General features: G+C 40.8%; 2 protein-coding genes across 3 annotated transcripts; one reads left to right on the top strand and one right to left on the bottom strand.

Moving 5' to 3' along the window:
• The first annotated feature begins 127 nt into the window (after window positions 1-127).
• Window positions 128-15,391, top strand: LOC146521255 (Fc receptor-like protein 4). Its single transcript, XM_085155194.1, has 6 exons — window positions 128-279; window positions 829-864; window positions 8,462-8,734; window positions 8,814-9,059; window positions 9,133-9,291; window positions 9,428-15,391. The coding sequence occupies exons 1-6, from the start codon at window positions 249-251 to the stop codon at window positions 9,442-9,444; spliced, it is 762 nt and encodes a 253-aa protein (XP_085011320.1). The 5' UTR covers window positions 128-248; the 3' UTR covers window positions 9,445-15,391.
• LOC146521254 (uncharacterized) lies at window positions 14,202-20,486 on the bottom strand. 2 transcript variants are annotated; one of them, XM_085155136.1, is made up of 3 exons: window positions 20,375-20,486; window positions 17,284-17,382; window positions 14,202-15,996 (listed from the first exon to the last, which is right to left on the bottom strand). In XM_085155136.1, exon 3 carries the CDS (start codon window positions 15,988-15,990, stop codon window positions 15,034-15,036), a length of 957 nt encoding a protein of 318 aa, XP_085011262.1. In that variant the 5' UTR covers window positions 15,991-15,996; window positions 17,284-17,382; window positions 20,375-20,486; the 3' UTR covers window positions 14,202-15,033. The 2 variants fall into 2 exon arrangements, with proteins under 2 accessions (XP_085011262.1, XP_085011263.1); XM_085155137.1 differs by lacking the exon at window positions 20,375-20,486 and adding an exon at window positions 19,860-20,251.
• Window positions 20,487-21,892: the final 1,406 nt, after the last annotated feature.

The raw sequence follows: 21,892 nt of genomic DNA, 5'->3' as shown, positions 1-21,892 counted from the left end.
AAATAAACTATCGTTATTTTCCTGTCAGTGAACGCAGCATGCACGTATCATCTGTGGCTCGGTTTTCTCTTTATATTAACCTTTAAGTTTTAACTTCTCTTTGTTACTTTATGCTGCAAAACAAAAGAAGCTGGCAAGAAGGTAAAAGGTGAGAAACAACACAACGGAGTCAATCACAGGAAGGAGGAGGGTTTAAAAGACGTAAGCATGAGCAGACCAGAGTGTTGGTAACATTTCCGAGACAGAGGATGGAGGAAACAACGCTGCTGTGTCTCCTCTGTAAGTACAATATGTTTTTATGGATGCTGAGATTTAACAATAACCTCAGAGATTCAATGTTCAGCAAGTTTGCAGGTTTATAACATGTCAGAGTGTAAAGCTGGTCTGCAGGTTTTGTGATAAATGTTCTAAAACAGTCGTCGTGTTCAGAGTTTTTAGGATTTTTGAGAGAAGATATGAATCTCTTTCTCCTGTCCTAATCTAAGGTTGAGTTCAGAGTAAATGATATCACTGGTAACCGATGTTTGCAGTATTAAACAATCACACCTTATCATCCTTCAGGCTGATCCACACCTATCTATGTTTTTAAGATCTCTTTCCTTTTGGTATTCGCAAGTTTCTGAACATCTGCCTAAAACATAATCGAAGCCGACTTTAGTTACAAACCAGGTTAAAGAGTTTAAACTTTGGCAGTAAGAAGGAGAGGGACAGTTATGAGCTGGAGCAGACCAGACAGTCCCACACTGAGAGAAGTGAAGTGGAAAATGTTGGTGTCACTGTCGTCTTCATGAGTGTGAAACCTCAGACTAACCTGCTGCTTTCTTTTAGCTCTGACTGCAGTGCTGATCTGCACGACACACCAAGGTCAGTGAGCGTCTGTTACCAGTGTCTGAAAGTCAGAAATAAGAAAAATGATCTCATGTTTTGTGCATTTATTGTTGCTGATGTACTGATGTTCAGGCTGTGGTGCAGCTCTAAGACACCACATCCTCTCTGCTGCTGTCATGCAAAGACTTTCTAGCTTTAACCGCTGCCTGAGCAAGAAGGAAGAAAGAAAAGAGCCAAAGCTTAAGATCTGTATGTTTGCTGCTCTCTAAAAATGTTTGTGGGTCTCATAGACAACAGAAAAGATAAGAAACTATCCCACAAGTACAAAATAACTTAACGTGTAAACAAGTTACAAAGATGTTGATTCTGAAAGATGTTTAAACAGCATTAAAACTGAAACTTTATTTCTTTGGAAAAAGATTTTGATCTAAATTTCATGGAAAAAAAATCAACACTTCTGCAAATTCATGAACAAAGTCAAACCCACGCTCCCTCATGTGAGGCACCAGTGCTAACCCCTTGATGATCCCATGATGCCCACACACGTGGAAACAACAACGTTCAAGTGTTCAACTCACATCTCAACTGCACAGTGACAGAAACATCATTTACATGAAGATACATACACTGCTGTGCAGCAACACCAGTCTGTGTATCTTGGGTGGATGTTGTTACAGGTGTCATTTGTCCAAATCTTTGATGTATTTCATGTGATCTAACTGTTAGAGAGGACAGGGGCTCCTTCTTTTAATAGCCTCTCGCAACTTTAGCACAAAAACAGCCAAACAGAGTTTGTTACAGTAAAACTCCTTCAAGCCTGCTCATCTCTGCTACCTGATGAAAAGCAGTTCAGCAGAGCATACCAATACCAAGCAGAGCAGAAGGGCAGTAAAGCAGGGTGACGGGACGTCTCTGGAGGTTGTGGAGGCGGGGCACGTCAGATAGCTGAGAAGCCTGTCAAAGAAGAATGAGGCGAGGACCCTCCAGTGGTTTGACAGTCAGCTGGTGTCAAAGGCAGTGAAGACCCTGTGGAAGCCTGGCAGGAACATGGTAGGAGGATATAACAACAGACAACACAGGACCATCCAGCACGCCGGCTGCTCAGGTTCGACCCCCTCAGGACACTCAGTGTTTGAGGTTGGCCAGCTCAGGACATTTAGGCAGCTTTAGACGCTCAGGCTCAAATAACAGTGGCTCAGTCTCTGGAGGGCTCCCAGGCAGAGAGGCAGACAGATGCTTGTGAGAGCTCTGCTTCTTCTTTAACCCTTTAAAACCGATCGGAGCGGGCACGCTCTGTGTTGCATAACTATTTTTAAATCCCGGTAGCTCTGCAACCACGTAAGCTAGCGCAATAATTTTTTTTGCATATGAAACCGGAGGAGTTGTACTTACATCTTATGCCATCAGCTTGTCTTCGGTCACAGTTTCCTTCCACATACAGCTTTGCAAAAACTGCATAACAAGCACTTGCAGCAACAAAAACATAATATTCCAGAAACAGGCTTTGCCGATCCGATCAGCTGTTCATAACACTTCCTACGTCCATCAGCGCGAACTATCGCATGTCCGCCATGACCTGCCTGAAACCGAAAGTGACATCATTTTGTGGAAATGTAGTTTTTTACCATATAGCCTCATGAGCCTATACTGGTGTTTTTAAAAGTTATCTTTGACTTTATGACTTTCTGTGTGGTTTCTGGGAGGCTTAGGACTCATATTGCACTGCTGGAAATAGTTTATTTTGATGCATATGCTGCTTTTTTGCAAATTTGCACTATAATATTTATTTTCGTTTTTCCTGCAGTGTATAAAAATTGGTGTATTTCAAAAATAAAACTATGAAGACACTCAAAATAAATTTCCTGTGGTGGGAAACTATTTTGTGCAACTTTTTTGTATTTACAGTTTTGAGGGATAAGCCTCTTAAATTTCTCTAACTAGACATATATGTTGAAAAACAAAAACGATTTTCAATTTTTTTGTAGTTTATTGCACTTTTTTGCAATTTATATAATTACTATGCACTTAATGCAGACATATTATTAAAATTTAGACTGTAATGGTTGTATTGATGTATAGCAACTTGAAATGCTCCCAAAAATGGCTCCACAGCATGTAAAAATATAATATAAGCTCTGGCTGACTTGGTTCTATGGTAGGTCTTAAAGGGTTAAAGAGGGTGCAGGTGGAACGAAGGCAGTTGGCTCATAGCTTCACCGGTGAGGACCTGATATGAAACAAACTGGAACGCTGAACAACTGGACCCTGTAAGGTCCTCACAGTAAGACTTCCTCACAGACTGGTGGAAATGAGGCTAGAAAGCTGGGCAGCTTGGGCGACACTGGAAGGCTAGACGTGGTTCTGGATGTTGCCCCCGGTTGGTTGAGCCCAATAAGAGGGAAACCAGTTTATGATGGGAATCTCAGGTCAAGGATGCTTCTTTTTCTTTGTAGAAGAGCAGGTTGCGAAGTCAGAGTCTTCCTCCTCTTATATTTGTTCTTCTATTCGAGTTATGGACGAGTACACACTTGAAATATTTGGCAACTATAGCAGTCGTGGAAAATTCCCTCTGTGGCAGAAAATCTCGCAGATGCAGTCTTGATACCAATAGATGGATAAAAACTGGAGGAAATCCTAAAAGGCCGTGAAAACTCCTAAATGGAAGTAGCTTCTTGTGCTGGGTCTATTCTGTTGGTCTGAGACTGGCTTCCCTTCATTGGCTTCCTGTTAAATCCAGAGTTGAATTCAAAATCCTGCTCCTCACATACAAGGTCTTAAATAATCAGGCCCCATCTTATCTTAATGACCTTGTAGTACCATATCACCCTATTAGAGCACTTCGCTCTCACACTGCAGGCCTACTTGTTGTTCCTAGAGTATTTAAAAGTAGAATGGGAGGCAGAGCCTTCAGTTTTCAGGCCCCTCTTCTGTGGAACCAGCTTCCAGTTTGGATTCAGGAGACAAACCCTTTTCTTTTTTGCTAAAGCCAATAGTTAGGGCGGGATCATCCCTTGGATACAACAGTCTCAGGCTGCTAGGGAACATCCAATGATGAAGTGAGATCTTTTCACTTCCCTTGTGTGTCATCATAGTTTCCACATAATCGCAGAGAGCACAGACATCATGGTAAATTCTGGCTTTTAATGATTTCTTTGAAATGCTCTTTTTGAAGGATGTAATTACACTACAGAATATATATATTTAATGACTTTAAAAAACAAGAACTGTGAGCGCAAGTTTGAATTTATTTTGGATTTCCTTTAATCCACACCAGGTTCAAAACATACACAGACTCAACTGTACACAGTGCCTTGAAAAACTTTGATTTTCTTGGTCTTGAACTTTTGTTATCTTACAATCAAAAACGTAATTTTTATTGCGATTTTCTGTGACAGACCAACACAGAGTAGCACACAATTGTGAAGTGGCACAAAAAAGAAAAAGAAGATGCATGGTTTTCAAAATTTTAAGCAAATCAAATCTGGTTTGCCGTGTTTTGGATTCCAGACCCCTGCATCAATACTTTGCAGAGCCACCTTCCTCTACACGTCTTTGAGGTATGTCTCTACCAACTTTGCACATCCAGAGACTGAAATTTTTGCTCATTCTTCGTTGCAAAACAGCTCAAGCTCAGGCAGATTCGATGGAGAGCGTCTGTGAACAGCAGTTTTCAAGTCTCGCCACAGATGGTCAATAGGATTTAGATCTAGACTTTGGCCATTTTAACACATAAATATTCTTTGGTCTAAACCATTCCATTGTATCTTTCGCTGTATGTTTTCAGTCATTGTCTTGTTGGAAGGCGAATCTCCTTCCCAGTCTCAAGTCCTTGGTAGCCTCCTACGGGTTTTCGTCCAGGATTGTCCTGTATTTAGGCTCCATCCACCTTCCCATCAACTCTGACCAGCATCCCTGTCCCTGCTGAAGAAAAGCATCCCCATAGCATGATGCTGCCTCCACCATATTTCACATTGGAGATGGTGTGTTCAGTGTGATGAGCAGTGTTACTTTTCCTGCACATGTAGCGCTTTGCATTTAGACCAAAAAATTGGGTCTCGTCTGACTAGAGCACCTTATTCCACATGTCTGCTCTGTCCCCTACATGGCTCCTGGCAAACTGCAAACTGGACTTTATAGGGGTGTCCAAATTCATAGGCTGCATTCCCTTCAGGACCCGCCCTTCAGTCTATGTGGGCCGGGTCCTCCAAAGGCCAGGTAGGCCGGAAGTGAGCAGCTGTGAAATTGGACAGTCTAGCCTTCAGATCTGCATCACCGCTGTCTCGGTGGAGTTTAATAAACTCAGCTGTCTGCTCCTTGCTATCTAAAATATAGCAGGACACTGGTGTAAATTCTCGACCATCTCACACTTCTGTTTAATCAGTTTTCTGTTTGACGTTTATTCAGCTGTGAAAACTGTAACTTTAATCTAAGTCAAACTGATTTACTCAGGAACAAATAAAACACTGAAAAAAGTCAAACAATAACATTTTTAAGTTATCAAAGTGACTTTTATGTCATGTTCAACCTGAGTAGCGAAAGACCGCGGGGGTCTGAAAATGATTTGCTGGGAATTCGGTGTTCTGGCCGTCTCTAGCAAGCCTTGAACCCCCAGCTGGCTATCGAGCTGGTGGGTATCAGACGTAACCAAAAACATTGGAGCACTTATGCAAAAATGATTATTTGCTGCTAGCAGGTTGTTAATGCTATCCTTCAAGTCTAAAACCAGCATGTTAATACGTGGAGATCCTGAAGGCTGCTCCAAAAATGATCAATTATATTTTAAATATTTGTTCAATTCAAATCAGTTCAAATTATCTTTTTTTTTCTTTCTTAAAGAAATCTTCTACATCATGTATATTTTTTATGCCATATGTCATTTCCATTGCAAATAATAATCCCAATTAAATTAAGAGGAGATGGCTGCAAAAACTGTGATGTCATCACGCACTGCGTTCTCGACACCGTATAAACTTATGAAGTCCGCACCAGCGAAAACGCAAGTACAGACAGGCGTACATGAGTATTTGGCCTAACAGTCTGCAGTCTTTGAACTAACCTCAGCTAACGGCAGCTAACAATGTTAGCTCATTCGCGAGTATCCTTCACTAATAGTAATAACAATCACACAGCAATAGTACGTTGATCATCTCATTTCCAAGTAAGAAATGCATTTCTGCCCGTGCACTGCTGGCTCTGGGTCCATTGTGTAACTGACGCCACCAACAATAACAGGACGCTTACATTAGAGCCTTACTGTGTGTTTTGTTTCGGTTTCCAGCGATCAGAATCAGAGAAACTGTATTCATCCCATATGGAAATTGAGTATAAAAATGTTTTAAAAAGAGGACACGTGTTTTTCTCTAACCCGCTCTCAGCCATGCGATATATGACACATGCCCATCCATCTGAGCTAAACCTGCGCCCGACTGCTTTCAATCACCAAAATTGGAGAAGGCATAGAGAGGGAACAGCCAAACATATGAAACCGGAAATGACCGCCGTGTATTCTATTTATTTCAACAAAGTAACTGTATTCTGATTACCACCGATTAAAAAAGGTAATTCTAATGGAATACAGTTACATTTTGTATTTTAAATACGTAACACGGATACATGCATTCTGTTACTCCCCAACACTGCCTATGTTTGTCTGTCAACAATGGCTTTCTTCTTGCCACTCTTCCATACAGGCCAGATATGTGGAATACACACTCACAGTTGTCCTCTGGACAGACTCTCCCACCTGAGCTGTGGATTTCTGCAGCTCCTCCAAATGGACAGTGGGCCTGTTATAAGCTTCTCTGATAAGTGCTCTCCTTCCTCGGTCTGTCAGTTTAGGTGGATGGTCATGTCTTGGTGTGTAGCATCCTTTTTCCTTTTCTGGGTGATGGATTGAATAGTGCCTTTTTGCTCTTTGGAACTCTTTGAGTTCAAAGCCTGGGATGTTTTAGCTTTTTGTTTTTTTATATATAACCTAACCTTACTATAACTTTATCTCTTTATCCCCGACCTGTCTGGTGAGTTCCTCAGTCCTCATGATGCTGTTTGTTCTCTAATGTTCTCTAACAAACCACTGAGGCCGTCTTCTTCTTCTTCTTCAGTCAAGTTTAACGGCAGCTTGCATCCAAAACTGTTGCATTACTGCCACCTCCTGGCTGTTAATCGTCCGTCATTCCCGAATCCTCAGATCCTCTTGATGAGACCAGTATTTCTCAAAAAACGAAAAACCACCACTTTCCCTTCACCGTGACTTAACTCTCTAACCACTCGTTCAAACGTAAGTTCCCTTCCACCACTCATTTCACCCCACATCACCCTCCTGTGACTAGCATACTTCCTGCAACTAAGGAGTACATGCTCAACCGTCTCCATATCAGTGCACCCATCACACAACCCAGTCGGATGTTTTCCCACTGAGGCCGTCACAGAGCTGATGTGTTTATAATGACAATAAATCACACACAGGTGAGCTCTATGATCTAGTTAGGTGACTTCTGAAGGCGACTGATTGCACTGGATTTTATTTGGAGGTATCAGAGTACAGGAGGCTGAATACAAATGCTCGCCACACTCTTCAGATTTTTTAAAACCATGTATCATTTTCATACAACTTCACAATTATGTGCTACTTTGTGTTGGTCTGTCACAGAAAATCTCAATGAAACATTTAAGTTTGTGGTTATAAAGTGATCAAATGTGCAAAGAGGTATGAATCTTTTTTCAAGACATTGTATTTACACTCACTGGATTCATTTGATAGTCGGTCCCACTGCATCACTTTTAGATCATGGACCTCAGTACTACAGTAAGTGTGTTTATGTCAGCCGTGTGAACGTCCACTTGCTGTTTCATAAATGTCTGTATCCTGACCTCTTCTGGTTGTTTGGTAGTATTGCATTTTCTTTCTGACACCATGTCTGACTTTAGTGTTTCTGGAAAGTAATTATAATTAGATGTGTTGAGCATGAGAAGTTCAGTTATGAGCAGTGCATACCTGTTACTGTAGGAAGAATTATTCTTCAAATAATCAGCAGAAACATAAAATCAGTTTAATTAAACTGCAGTTTATTTACATGTCCATCACCTGGAGACCAGTGAGGATCTTTAATTCAATTTAATAAAAATCACTGAAATGGAAGAAATAAGAACTTCCACTTTTACTTTTCATGAAGTCAAAGACTTGATTTTAAAAAAGTGAATAAAATTCCACATTAGCTTAGAGTTAAAGCGTATAAGTTGGTAAAATTAAAATACAATTTATATATAAATAAGAAGAAAACTGTAGCTCACAGGTGTCGAACTCCAGGCCTCGAGGGCCAAGGGCCAGTGTCCTGGAGGTTTTAGATGTGTCCTTGAACCAACACAGCTGATTTAAATGGCTAAATTACCTCCTCAACATGTCTTGAAGTTCTCCAGAAGCCTGGTAATGAACTAATCATGTCATTCAGGTGTGCTGACCCAGGGTGAGATCTAAAACCTGCAGGACACCGGCTCTAGAGGCCTGGAGTTCGACACCCCTGCTGTAGATTATTGGAATAAATGACAATAAAATACACTTGACAGTACGACAGACAGACACAAAGTGTAAAAGTGTGAGGTTCAGTGAGTAATGTCTGACTCCTCTTCCTCACAGCTCGTCTGACTGTGAGTCCCAGCAGCTCTCAGCTGTTTGAAGGAGAGTTTGTGTCTCTGAGCTGTGAGGAGGACGACAGCTCTGCTGGATGGACTCTGAGGAGAAACACAAGTAAACGACAGAGGACTCGGTGTGGAAAAGGGTGGGGAAAACCAGCTGGTTCGACTAATTCTTCCTGTAACATCAGCTACATCTTCACTTTGGACAGTGGAGTTTACTGGTGTGAGTCCAGAGAGGGTCCCATCAGTAACATGGTTAACCTGACAGTCACTGGTAAGCTGAGTGTGTGGAGTTAGTGTTGATGAAGCTGTGTGTAAATGGATGAAATGCTGTAGTTTGTCTCTGTGTTGAGGTGGATCAGTGATCCTGCAGAGTCCTGTCCTCCCTGTGATGGAGGGAGATGACGTCACTCTGCTCTGTAAAACAAACACCACCGGCTCCAACCTCCCAGCTGCTTTCCTTAAAGATGGTGTCTTCATTGGGAACCAGTCTACAGGTCACATGACCATCCAGCATGTTTCCAGGTCTGATGAAGGCCTCTACAAGTGTGACATCAGCGGTCATGGAGAGTCTCCATCCAGCTGGATCACTGTCACAGGTGAGGAGCTTCACTCTCATTTCAGCTTTTTTCACTCACACCTTCACCTAAACAGGTGTGGTTCTCTCTGCAGGTAAACCTATGACTGCAAACCCGCCCACTTCAGGAGCTCCACACCCAAACTCGAGTCATCTTCACTCTGACTTTGCACTGATGCGCTACCTGCTGGTGTTCTGTCCGTACTTCATCTCCACTCTTCTTATGGTGTCTTTATATCGACAGAGAGCCACAGGTAACACTCTAACCTGTCAGTAAACAATCAAACTGTGGGTGATTGAATTAATTTGTTAATATTTCATGTTAGAATAATATGATAACAACCATAATGACAAGAATCTGGATTTCCTTTCTGACCTCATGTCTTGCAGGAGCTCACCTGAATTGAGGCTGATTATGCTAACAAAGAGCATCACTTGTGAATTTCACCAACAACTCAGGAACTCGTTCACAAACAGTGAAAGCACACAGACGTGTGTTTAAGCTGAGCGTGTGAGCACACAAATGTTCAGTCGCAGAGCACGCATCCACACAAATGATGAAGGCTCAGCTGTCCAACATACACCGACATACACTGATCAGGCCTAACATCATGGGTGAAGGTAAAGGTGAAGTGAATAACACTGATTACCGCTTCATCATGGCACCTGTTAGTGTGAGGGCTACATCAGGGAGCACGTGAATAGTTAGTCTTTAAGTTGATGTAGAGGAAAAATTCAAGTGTAGGGATTTAAACGAGTTTGAAAAGGGCTGAACTGTGTGGTTAGATGACTGAGTGAGGACATCTGAAAAACTGCAGGACTCGTAGGGTGTTCCTGGTGTGCTGTGGTCAGTCTTTATCAAAAGTGGTCAAAGGAAACAACAGAAAGGACCAAAGACGGGGTCATGGGTGACCAAGGCTCATTGATACACGTAGGGAGTGAAGGCTGGCTCTGTGGTCCAAACCTTAGCTGACTTAGCTGCTGTAGCTCAGATTGCTGAAATAAATAGTCCTGGTTCTGATAGAAAGTAAACAGAAGATGGTATTGAGTATTGGTCTGCTGGGAAACAGTATTCCCTGATGGCTGTGACTGCCATCGGCAGGATAATGCATCTTGCTATGAAGCACAGATGGTTCAGGAACTGTTTGAGGAGCACAACAACAACAAGTCTGAGGTGGTCTCCAAATTCCCCAGATCTCAACCCACACAAGCATCTGTGGGACGTGCTGGACAAACAAGTCTGATCCACTGACGTCCCACCTCCCAGCTGAGAGGACTTATGGGATCTGTTGTTAACACACTGCCTGTGTGGAGTCCATATCTCGATGAATGGGCTGTTTTGGCAGCAAAGAGGAGGGTAAACACAATATTAGGCTGGAGCTCATACTGTTATGCCTGGTCAGTGTATATCATCAAATGAAATAATAAGAACAACCAGTTATTTAGCTTTTCAAAAAACAGCAATCTATGCAGATAAGCTAAATTGTATCTCTGGTTAATGTGAACAGATGAGGACCCAAAACTGATCTCTGGGGAACTCCTCAGAGTGGCCGGGCACCACACAAAGATATTCAGAGCAAGTTAAGGTGAAAACATCTTGTGAGCAATTAGAAATTATTTTACTGCTATTGTTAATCATCATCCTCATTACCATTGCATTAATAATACAATTTACAGTATTGATATTGTATTCAGATGTTTAAACATATTGGTACCCGATTAGCCTTTATTACAGGTGCAGTTATAACCACGTTAAACTGTTGAGTTGAATCTATAATCCTAAATGCTTTTGAATGCTTGTTATAATCTGAAATGTGTATGTGCTGGCCTTCTGTCTGGTGGAAAAGGTTACAAGTTGAAACTGAGTGCAGTTCATGCTGACACAAACACACAGTAGACTTTATCTCATTTATAGGTGAGAGGTTAATCATGTTTGCCTGTAACTCTAAAATTGTCTCTGCAAAAGAGGAACAGTTTGGTGTTCCAGACGGGAAGTGAAAGTCAGATGGCAGGAAGCATCTGCTGTGGAGACGGAGACAATGTTATTTTAAACTGTCTTAAGTCATTGTGGTTTTGAAACCTATGTATGAACTGTATCTGAGTGACGTTGAAGGGCGTCAGTAAACGTAAGCCCCAGAAAGGTATAAAACACCTGCTTATGCTCTGTAATTTGGGGATCGGCGCTGTCTGCGTACAGCGGGCGATCTTCCCACGCGTGTCATTAAAATCATCGTTTGACTCCACCTGGCCGGATTAGTGTTGTTATTATGGAAGTTGATTACCTCCTCTACCCCTCCTCAATATTGAACCTTAACAATCTTCAGACGGAAGACTCCTAAACTAAAGACTGTAAGCTTTGTAGCAGATCCACAGAGAGGGAGACAGCCAGCACGCTGTTATCACGTCACTCACATTCAAACTACCTCCATAAACCAGCTTTAAATCCCCCTTAAACAGCAGGTTTACTGGTATACAACAGCACTGGTTTAACCTTTGGAAACAAAATTATTAAAGATTGCTGAATTCACATTTTATTCTGCATGTTTGCTTTCTTTATGGAACCAGCAGGAGCAACAAAAAACTCCAGAAAAACTCAAACTGGATTAAACTGTGATCCCAAAAGGAAACAGCCAAAGAAGAAGAAATCTGAGCTCTGTGTTTTCTTCTGTTTTTGGTAGAACTGGGCTAAAGACCTGTCTTTAATTTTTACATTTGTTAGTAAGAACATAAAAGGAACAATTATGATGGGAAAACCAGAAACGAATAGAAAGATTTCTTTCTTCTGTTATTTGTTCTTTTTTTTCTTTGTGTCTTTTAAATGTTTATGACTTTGAGAGTTTGGAGAACCTGAAAAATCTGTATTTATTTTTTATGCTTAGGGGTATTATTCCTTGGAAACTTTCTCGTGTCATTTTTAAACTAAAATCTGAGTCACTGTCCAAATACATCTTTTTACTTGTTTGGGTCTCTCTCTTTTCTAAAAATTTATTTCTATTTCTAAACATAATGCTTTTGAAACAAACTAGTGAGAATGCATGATGGTTAGATTCTTTCTACTAATTCCTGTCATTTGAAGTCCTGCCATTAATTAATTCTTCAATCTTAAATATGATCAACCTATCTCTAATAATCAGCTATGTACCACAGGCCTTCAAGCTGGCTGCAGTTAAACCTTTATTCAAAAAGCATCTCTAGACCCAGCAATCTTAGCTAATTATAGGCCAATCTCCAACCTTCCTTTATATCAAACATCCTTGAAAGAGTAGTTGTCAAACAGCTAACAGATCATCTGCAGAGGAATGGTTTATTTGAAGAGTTTCAGTCAGGTTTCAGAGCTCATCACAGCACAGAAACAGCTTTAGTGAAGGTTACAAATGATCTTCTTATGGCCTCTGACAGTGGACTCATCTCTGTGCTTGTCCTTCTTGACCTTAGTGCAGCATTCAATACTGTTGACCATAATATCCTATTAGAGCGATTAGAACATGCTGTAGGTATTACAGGTACTGCACTGCAGTGGTTTGTATCATATCTATCTAATAGACTCCAATTTGTGCATGTAAATGGAGAGTCCTCTTCACACACTGAGGTTAATTATGGAGTTCCACAGGGTTCAGTGCTAGGACCAATTCTGTTTACATTATACATGCTTCCCTTAGGCAGCATCATTAGAAGACATAGCATACATTTACACTGCTATGCTGATGACACCCAGCTCTATCTGTCCATGAAGCCAGGTAACACACACCAATTAGTTAAACTGCAGGAATGTCTTAAAGACATAAAGACCTGGATGGCTGCTAACTTTCTGCTTCTTAACTCAGATAAAACTGAGGTCATTGTACTCGGCACTGAAAAGCTTAGACATATGGTATCTAAGCAGATTCTTACTCTGGATGGCATTACCTTGGCCTCCAGTAACACTGTGAGGAACCTTGGAGTCATTTTTGACTAGGACATGTCCTTCAACGTACATATTAAACAAATATGTAAGACTGCGTTCTTCCATTTGCGCAACATCTCTAAAATTAGAAATATCCTGTCTCAGAGTGACGCTGAAAAACTAGTTCAGTGGGCAGCCACTAAGCAGGCGCCCAGGGAGTAGGGACGGTACCTTGCTCAGGGGTACCTCAGGGTAGCCGTTCAGTGGATTGGAACCCCGACCTTCCAATCATGGGGCAACCACTCTACCTACTGAGCTATCTCTGCCTAAAGCATATTGTTAAGTCCTTAGTTATGCTGCAATAGACGTAGGCTGCCGGAGATTCCCACGATGCATTGAGTTTTTCTTTTCCAGTCACCTTTCTCACTCACTATGTGTTAATAGACCTCTCTGCATTGAATCATCCATCCATCCATTCGCTTCCACTTATCCTTTTCAAGTCGCGGGGGCGCTGGAGCCTATCCCAGCTGTCATAGGGCAAAAGGCGGGGTACACCCTGGACAGGTCGCCAGTCTGTCGCAGGGCCAACACACAGGGACAGACAACCATTCACACTCACCTTCACACCTAGTGGCAATTTGGATTATCCAATTAACCTATCACCACCTATTCTTCCTGTTAAAAGGGAGTTTTTCCTTTCCACTGTTGCCAAAGTGCTTGCTCATAGGGGGTCATATGATTGTTCATATGATTCTCTGTGTCTATTATTATAGGATATACTGTACAATATAAACAGCCTTGAGGGGACTTATGTTGTGATTTGGCGCTATATAAATAAAATTGAATTGAATTCATTTGCCCAGTAAAATCTCTTGGCGATCACATAAAGCATTAAATCGCTGATTACCCAAAGAGAGGATGCTGCTCACTTCAAAATTAACAAGCTATTATTTGCTGTATTCTCACAAGAGCTCAACATCAGACATCCCTGCAGAGATCTTTCTGAGACATAGATGAAAGTGTTTGGACGTGTCCTGACAGTGGACTCATCTCTGTGCTTGTCCAAAAGACCTCAGTGCAGAAATCAATACTGTCGACCATAATATTCTATTAAAGCACGCTGTAGATATTACAGGAACTGCACTGCAGTGGTTTGCATCATATCCATCTAATAGACTCCAATTTGTTGATGTAAATAGAGAGTCCTCTTCAAATCCAGGTGTATCCAGGTGTAAAACTTTGTTAACATCAAAGTAACTTTACAAAGTCTGCAACATCTGCAACTCAAGCTGCCTCAAAACAAAGTTTTATTGATGCAACAGCAACACAGTAATGATGTAGGTCTGAACAATGTGCCTAAAACAACTCATACCCATGTTTCAAAGAAACGTTCACATCAAGTGTCATATAATGAAAACCTCAAGAAAATGTTTTTGTTTTTGCCACAACAAAACTCAGATAGTAATAAACATAAAATATTCTTAGAAAGACAAAAACTTCTTAGTTTAAAATAAATTTTTCAGTTCACACTTTGAAAAGCTGTAGTTAAGTAATTATAGATCAATGTATAGCAATATTTATAGAACTATATTACATGAATTGGAAGGACGTGTTTCTTTATATAAAACAGAGATAGGAATGAGGAAGAATTCACTTCCTTTTCCTCTTTTTTGAATCTAAAATCCTTAAAAATGTTGTTTGGACTTTTCTACTTTTTTTGTTTTGGAAAACGTGTTAAAATAATTAAAGAGAAAAAAAATGGCATCCAATGGTTAAAATCTCGTATCAAAATAAATAAATACATAAAACAACACACTAAAATAGAAACCAAGAATTGAAATGGCTGTTTTAAATAACAGAACATAAATTAATAAAAATGTTTTTGGTTTTTTTTAAACCATGCCAATGCTAGGAATTTTTTTTTTTTAATGAAATAAAACACCCAACAACAAAAACATTTTTAAAACAAGCAAACAAGAAACACGAAGTATGTTGACATCACAACTGCTCAATGAAGGTTTGTTTACAGCGTTTTTACACTTTCAGATTGTATCTTCAGTGAGAGTACAGCAGTGACTTTGTACCCTTTCAAATTTTTTCCGCAAAGTGCACATTATTGCTGTTTCTTTCGGTGGATCCTTTTATGATAATTAAATGCGCCACGAGAAGTGAAGACCTTCCCACACTGCTCGCAGACAAAAAGCATTTCTTTTGTGTGCATGTTCCTGTGAAACTTTAGATGACCTAATTGAGTGAAACACTTCCCACACTCCTCACAGCTGTACGGTCTCGTTCCAGTGTGGATGCGTTCATGTGCTGTGCGGGGACCCTGTGAACTAAAAGTCTTGTCGCAGTGTCTGCACTGGTATGGTTTTTCTCCAGTGTGAATACGTGTGTGGATTCTCAGGTATTGCCTCAAGGTGAATGTTTTCCCACACTGGTCACATCTGTGCGATTTCTCTCCGGTGTGCGTAGTAACAACATGAGTCCTAAGGTTAGATGATGCAGAGAAAACTTTACCGCACTGCTCACAGGAGAAAATCATTTCTTTTGTGTGGATGTTCTTGTGCACCTTTAAATAATATAGTCGAGAGAAACTCCTTCCACACTCCTCACAGCTGAACGGTTTCACCCCAGTGTGGATGCGCTGGTGATAGACAAGACTGGAAAGCTGTGAAAAACTTTTCCCGCACTCACCGCAGCTGTAGGGTTTTTCTCCTGTGTGAACCCTCTGATGAGTCTTTAATTCTCCTCGGGTCACAAACCCTTTGTCACATTGCTGACAATGGTGCGGTCTCTCTTCAGTGTGATACCGTTGAATGTGAGTCGATAATTTTCCCAATGAGATAAATTCACTGCCGCACTCCTGACACATATGTGATTTCTCGACACTGTGCGTTTTCTTATGAACATTTAGCGTGCTTACTGTTTTGTATGTTTTCTCACACTGATCACAGCTGTACAGTCTTTCTTCAGTGTGACTTTTTTGATGACTTCTGAGTTGCTTCAGGTTGTGGAAAGCCTTCTCACATTGCTGACATCTGTGTTTTTTCCGCATTTCTTTGCCCATCTTGTCCTAATTCAACAGAAAAAGACAAACAGATTATAACTCAGGTGGACTGGCAACATGGTGACACTTCCAGTCGTCAGGTTTAACAAAATAACTCTCATGAGACTTGTTCAACAGTACATTCACCTTGAGCTAAATCAGATGTGAATCTGTGTCAGTGCACATCAAAACATTTATATAAAAAGAAAATGACACAATTACAATTTATTCACAAGCTACAGTTTGATGAACAAAATGCAGGTAATGGCAACTAAATATGGAACTATCACTTATACTTATGGTTTAGAGAGTATAAGCCATATACTCTCTATTTAATGTCTTAAATATTAAGGTTTCTCCTTAATTTCTCCTTAATATTTAAGACATTTAAAATGCTTGACTGTGTTTGATCATATACAGTTTAAAAATGTGTAAGTATGTCCAAATGAAATGCTGTCAGAAAAAGTCATCTATGTTTTATTATTCCCAAAAACACTCTTTTCAAAATGGCACCCTTCAGCTGACTGCTCTTTGGAAATCACATTGTTGTGCAAAATACGATTTTATGCTGTCAAACTGTTTCTCTGACATTTTTCATAGATTCAACTGAAAATGTCCAGATGAACAGAATCAACCTTTTAGGATTTACTTACCTGGATGATTAAGCACGCATCAAGATGTTATTTTATTAAATTTTTTTAAATGTTAGCAGCACAAACAAAAACTTTTGCAGCACAAACGTTTGACATCAATTTTGTTTGATTCCATTAATGTGGGGGGCTGGTTGACCTCTGTTGACCTCTAGAAATTTTTGTTAATATCTTTAAAATAATAGCAGCACAAATGACGATTTTTGCAGCACAAACCAGCACAAACGTAGCACAAACATTTGATACCACTTTTGTTGGATTTGAAGGTGGGGGGGCAACTTCACTCACATGGAGTGTGAAAGCGAGGACAACCACACTAAAAAACAAGTTTCTAACCAGGCTACTGAATCACTGATGTCCAACTGTTTCTCCATAACTGTAAATTTGCAATTTTGTACATATCTCTACATGTACACCTTAATATTGCATATTCTGTATATATTATCACTGTGACAGTGTTGCAACTACTTGCACTTTAAATTCTGTTTACACTTACACATCAGCTACAAGATCTAAGAAGCACCGTTTTACTTATTATTACTTTATTTTAGTTGTGTGAAGGGAACCTCTAAAGTAAGAATTTCATTGCTCTGAGTAACAATTTGTGTTTTGCAGACAATAAACTTCTCAAATCTTGAATGTATACAGTGCTGCAGAACTGCACCTTTCTGAGTGAAGCCTTCCTGCTGCCTCTGTTCCCTCAGTGGTCCAGACCTCTGCCAACCTTCCTCTCCTTCTCAGATGTGTCACCTCCACCTGTGAGCTGTGAAATAAAAGATTTAGATGCTGGATTATTTATTCCTACAGTTCTTAGACAGTCACACCATTTTTGTACATCATAAAGTTAACATGTGACTGAAGTAGGGCTGTTCGATATAACGATATATATCTGATGACGATATAAAAACGTCTATCGTTTCATTTTACGCTATCGTTTGTTTCGTGGTGTCGCAAAATAAACTGTTTACGGCAATTTTATCATCGTTTTGATGTCACTGTAGTGGCTATATTAATTTCTTAAAGTTCTCTCTTTCTCTTATATTTAATATAACCACACTACAGACGGACAAGCGCCTGTTTTTATGCGTCGTCGTTAGCAACAACGACGGTAACACCATCACGTGTCCGCTTGTTTATGTTCCACATAAACCTTTCACAATAAAGCTCAAGATCCTGTTGAGACTTCAAAATAAACTGAATCACGTGAAAGAGCAGATTATTTAGGATGAGAATTAAAAAAGAGCCGCCAGGTGCTAAAAAATAAACCTTAGACTCAAACGTTAGAACAGGCTTTTACCCGCAGCACACCGTGTAATAAATACTCACAAAGAAAACGGCGCCGTTACAACTTATGTCTAAAAATGTATCGTTTCATGCATCGGTTAAAACACTCGACTCCAGCTACATGACGCCCAGCTGGAAACACTTCACGCAAGTCGAGCTGCCCGAGATTCACAGAATTTACAGAAAATGTTACATTTTTGTGATTTATATCGTTATCGGACGATAGATGTTTTATATCAGGAGATGAGATTTTGGTCATATCGAACAGCCCTAGACTGAAGTGCAAAGTTTCAAATGTTATTTAGGGCGTTTAACTAAACCAGGGGTCGGCAACCTGCGGCTCTTTTGTCCTTATACTGCGGCTTCGCGTGGTTTGGGAAAATAAATGACAAGTATTTAGCTGAAGTGTATTTTATTTATGTTAGTTCTTACTTACTTCTAAATTGGAAGATTATTGTGATATTGAAATAGAAAAATAAAATTATATTTTATTATTTTTTCATCGCTCAAAATAAAAGTCACACTCGCTGAAGCCGGTGCACCCGCCGAAACGCCGTGCCTTTATCAAGACCTTCAAACCCAGGTAGGCCAATTATGGATCTTCAGATCCACATTATGTCAGCAGCTGTTCTCCACCGTGAACTATGTTAAAAACAAACGCCGCTCACGCCTCACAGATGACAGCTTACAGTCCTGTAAAGATGAAGTGACTTCGTACAGCCCCGATTTGCACACGCGGTGCGCAGAGGTTCAGGAGTCCCGTTGTAAACAAACCACGGCAGACCCGACGATGTTTGCATCAACATACTTTTGTTCTATTTCTTTAAGAGTTCAAAATGTGTTAATCACATAAATAAAATGTCATTTTTTTCTCTGTAGCACTTCATGGATTTCATAAGCAACACACCTTAGTTGTTCACACAAAGCATAAAGGTAAAAAACAATATATACAGTGTTATCTTCATTTTAGAGTATTTGCGGCTGCCAGTGTTTTCTTTTGCGTGGAAACCGGGTCCAAATGGCTCTTTGTGTGTTAAAGGTTGCTGACCCCTGAACTAAACTGTGTCATGAGGCGTCTCTCATTGTCAGAGGCTCAGAAGTCACTGGATAACTGGCAGCAGGCTAATGTTGAGGCGAGGCCTGTTCACCTGGTATGTCATGATACAGGAAGCAGGTAAAAAAAACCTCTGGAGTTGATTTCAAGTGTTGTACTTGTACTTGTAGCTGTTCACTGTGATTTTAAACACTCAAACATTTTCACACCCATAGGTCATTTATTCTGAAACTAATCAGCCGATGAGTCAGTGAAGTTGTAGCCTTGTTAGGGAAACCACAGCCTGCAAGCAGTTAACTGCAGCCAACATCTAAGAGGAGGACCTCTGTCAGATTATTACACTGTTTTATGCTACATTATACCTCTGATTAGATATTGTGAAATCACTAGTGTTGTATGTTACCTTATAATTTTGATTTAGAAATTGTGAAATTATTACACTGATTTATATCACACTACGCTGCTGATTTATAAAGAAATATTGTACGTAAGAACATACTGCACGAGAGATTCTCCCTCATCTCACACAGGAGGAGCAAAACAGGGAGCCAAGGTTATAACTTAGACTCTTGGGGGAAAGAAGGTGAAGGTTCATGTTTTTATGACCAAGGTGGGGGTTGAAGTTATAAGAATGAGTGAAACTGTCGGACATTTTGAGATCTGCAAGACGCCCTCTCTGCACATCTCCTGTCCAGACGATTGTAATGCTCAAAGTGTTTGTATGAAATAAAGAGATTCTTGATTCAGCATTAAACACCGAGTGTTGTCCTTCCTGCGGCTCGAGGATCAAAGAACAGCACACCTCTCTTAGCAGCTCACAGTTTATAGCACAGTGTGCGTCTATCTGACCGGTTCAAACTGGTGTGGAGAAGCTGCTTGTTTGCACTGAGCTAAGAGCTAACCGTCAAACTGTCAGAAAGTGCGCGCTGTGTGGAGACCTCACACAGATTCAGACTGCAGACACATCTCTCTGTGATCCTAGTTTGAGTTTACAGAGGTCAGAGTTACAGCCTGTAAGGTCAGCAGGAAAACACCAGCTAATGTTCCCGCTCCTTTAAGGGTCAGAGGTCACAGCAACCCACGCGCGCACTCGTTTTCATATTTTAGTGAGGACATCTCGTTGACATAATGCTAACTGTAACCCTGACACTAAAACCACATTTTGAGCCTCAAAAATAACTTCAAACTCGTGCGGACAGACACGTTGTCCCCGTTACTGACTGTTGGTCCCCACAAGTATGGTAGCGGGACAATTTTCTGTCCCCCCCCCGGAGCGTTTTTTCCTTACAAACGCGGCACTAATTAACGCGACAAGGTTTTTTTTTTCTTCCACCGGAGAAATAAAAGAACACGTTTCCCGCCTGAGCTGAGTCTGACGTGTATATGTGACCGGCGGGACCGGGGGGGCTGAACTTACCGGCGGCTCAGCACGAGGATGCTCCGCTGAAGTCGATGGATAGTGTATCCTTCCGCGGGGCTGTGAGGCTTCGGAGCGCGCGTGGAAGTTTGTGTTGATGACGAATTTAGCTACGTTAACGGCCTCCCGAGTTAGTCGTACCACGTGACTCCTTTAAGAAACTGAAGATTAAAGACTTTTAATGGAAGGACGGAGAATTAGAGCCGCGGTAATACAACTGATATCACTTATTTTAGGAATAACGTGGTTCTACTGAACTCTGGCTGAGATCGCAGTTTTGTTCAATACGTTTTAGGTAAGTTTATAAAGAGTTTTACAAAAAGATGACCTGAAACAGAAATGTTAGAAAGTTTCTCTCAGAAGTGAAAAATAAATGCTGAAGTCTTTTATTCATGCTTGGGGACATTTCGTTCAAACAGACATTCAAATATACGATTGTTATTTTGTATCCAAAAAACAGCAGAAAATAGGTCAAAATGATTCAACAGGATTGAAAATCTTTTAATATATAATTATAATGTAAAACAGAATAAATCAGTAACTGTGGGGTTGTTGTTAAAACAGTTTAAATGTCAGGTTAGTTATCTATAAAAGGTCTGCAGGGCAGTGGATCTGTGTCTTTTCGTGGTCTGACACCTGAATACTGAGCTGCTGTGCTTCACCTTTGCAGTAACACCACATCCAGCTGATCGTGGAACATCAAAGAGGACTTGTTGCAGTGGTTTCATCCTGTTACAGCATCGGAGCTGAATTCTCAGCTGCTTTACTCACTGACCACAAATCACTCATTGGCTCAAAGTAGAGCAGTTACAGAAGCATCCAGCAGAGGGCAGCAGATGAGAGGAGAGACAGTCACACAGGATCCACACAGCTCATCACTCCGAACATGTGTGTGAATGTAAAAGCCCCACAAGGGACAAAGCTGGGAAATTAGCAATAGCCATAAACTCTCTGTTGAAATGACAGAGCAGGTAATACCAGGTCCAGGTTTCCCTCTTTCAAATGTAATTGCAAATTATGCAGAAGCTTTAGGATCATGAGCGCAGGGCGATAAATCCCAGTTTTAAATGAAAAACTGCATCTGCAGCCATGTGTTTCTGGATTGTGGCCACTTTTGGAACAGCAGGAAGACTCCAAAGATTTCCTTCAATGTCAAAGTGTACTACAGTCAATGAATCTAAGGGGATTGGTGCATAAGGGGTTAAAGTGGAGTTAAAATAACTGCCTATAAGTGCAGAGGTGCTCGCTGAGGCCCGTCAGAAATGGTCTCAGAGGAAGAAGAAGCCGTTCTTCAGGAAGGGAATCCCACGATCCATCTAATACCATCTGGAAAGAGTCTGCTTTTTCAGCAGTGATCCCAAACGCATCGCCAATGCAGTGAAAGGATAGAAAACACTATAATTCAAGGATTGGCCTCCACTCAACAACATGGGATCACCATGATAAAGAAAGGCTGCCAACATCCAAAGAAAAGCTTCAAGAAGCCTGTTACTGATGACTGTGGTGGAGATTATATCA

This window comes from Neolamprologus multifasciatus, chromosome 3 (assembly GCF_963576455.1).
Source record: "Neolamprologus multifasciatus chromosome 3, fNeoMul1.2, whole genome shotgun sequence".
NCBI lineage: Eukaryota > Metazoa > Chordata > Actinopteri > Cichliformes > Cichlidae > Neolamprologus > Neolamprologus multifasciatus.
Note: the sequence above shows the minus strand (reverse complement) of the source record. Positions and strands in the feature narration are given on the sequence as shown.

What these genes read in the sequence shown, in the direction of transcription:
- LOC146521255 (XM_085155194.1), top strand. Translation starts at nt 249, where the DNA reads ATGGAGGAAACAACGCTGCTGTGTCTCCTCT. An exon ending in AACGCTGCTGTGTCTCCTCT is followed by an intron (nt 280 to 828) that starts GTAAGTACAATA and finishes GCTTTCTTTTAG; the next exon opens with CTCTGACTGCAGTGCTGATC. An exon ending in CAGCTGGATCACTGTCACAG is followed by an intron (nt 9,060 to 9,132) that starts GTGAGGAGCTTC and finishes TTCTCTCTGCAG; the next exon opens with GTAAACCTATGACTGCAAAC.
- LOC146521254 (XM_085155136.1), bottom strand. Translation starts at nt 15,990, where the DNA reads ATGGGCAAAGAAATGCGGAAAAAACACAGATGTCAGCAATGTGAGAAG.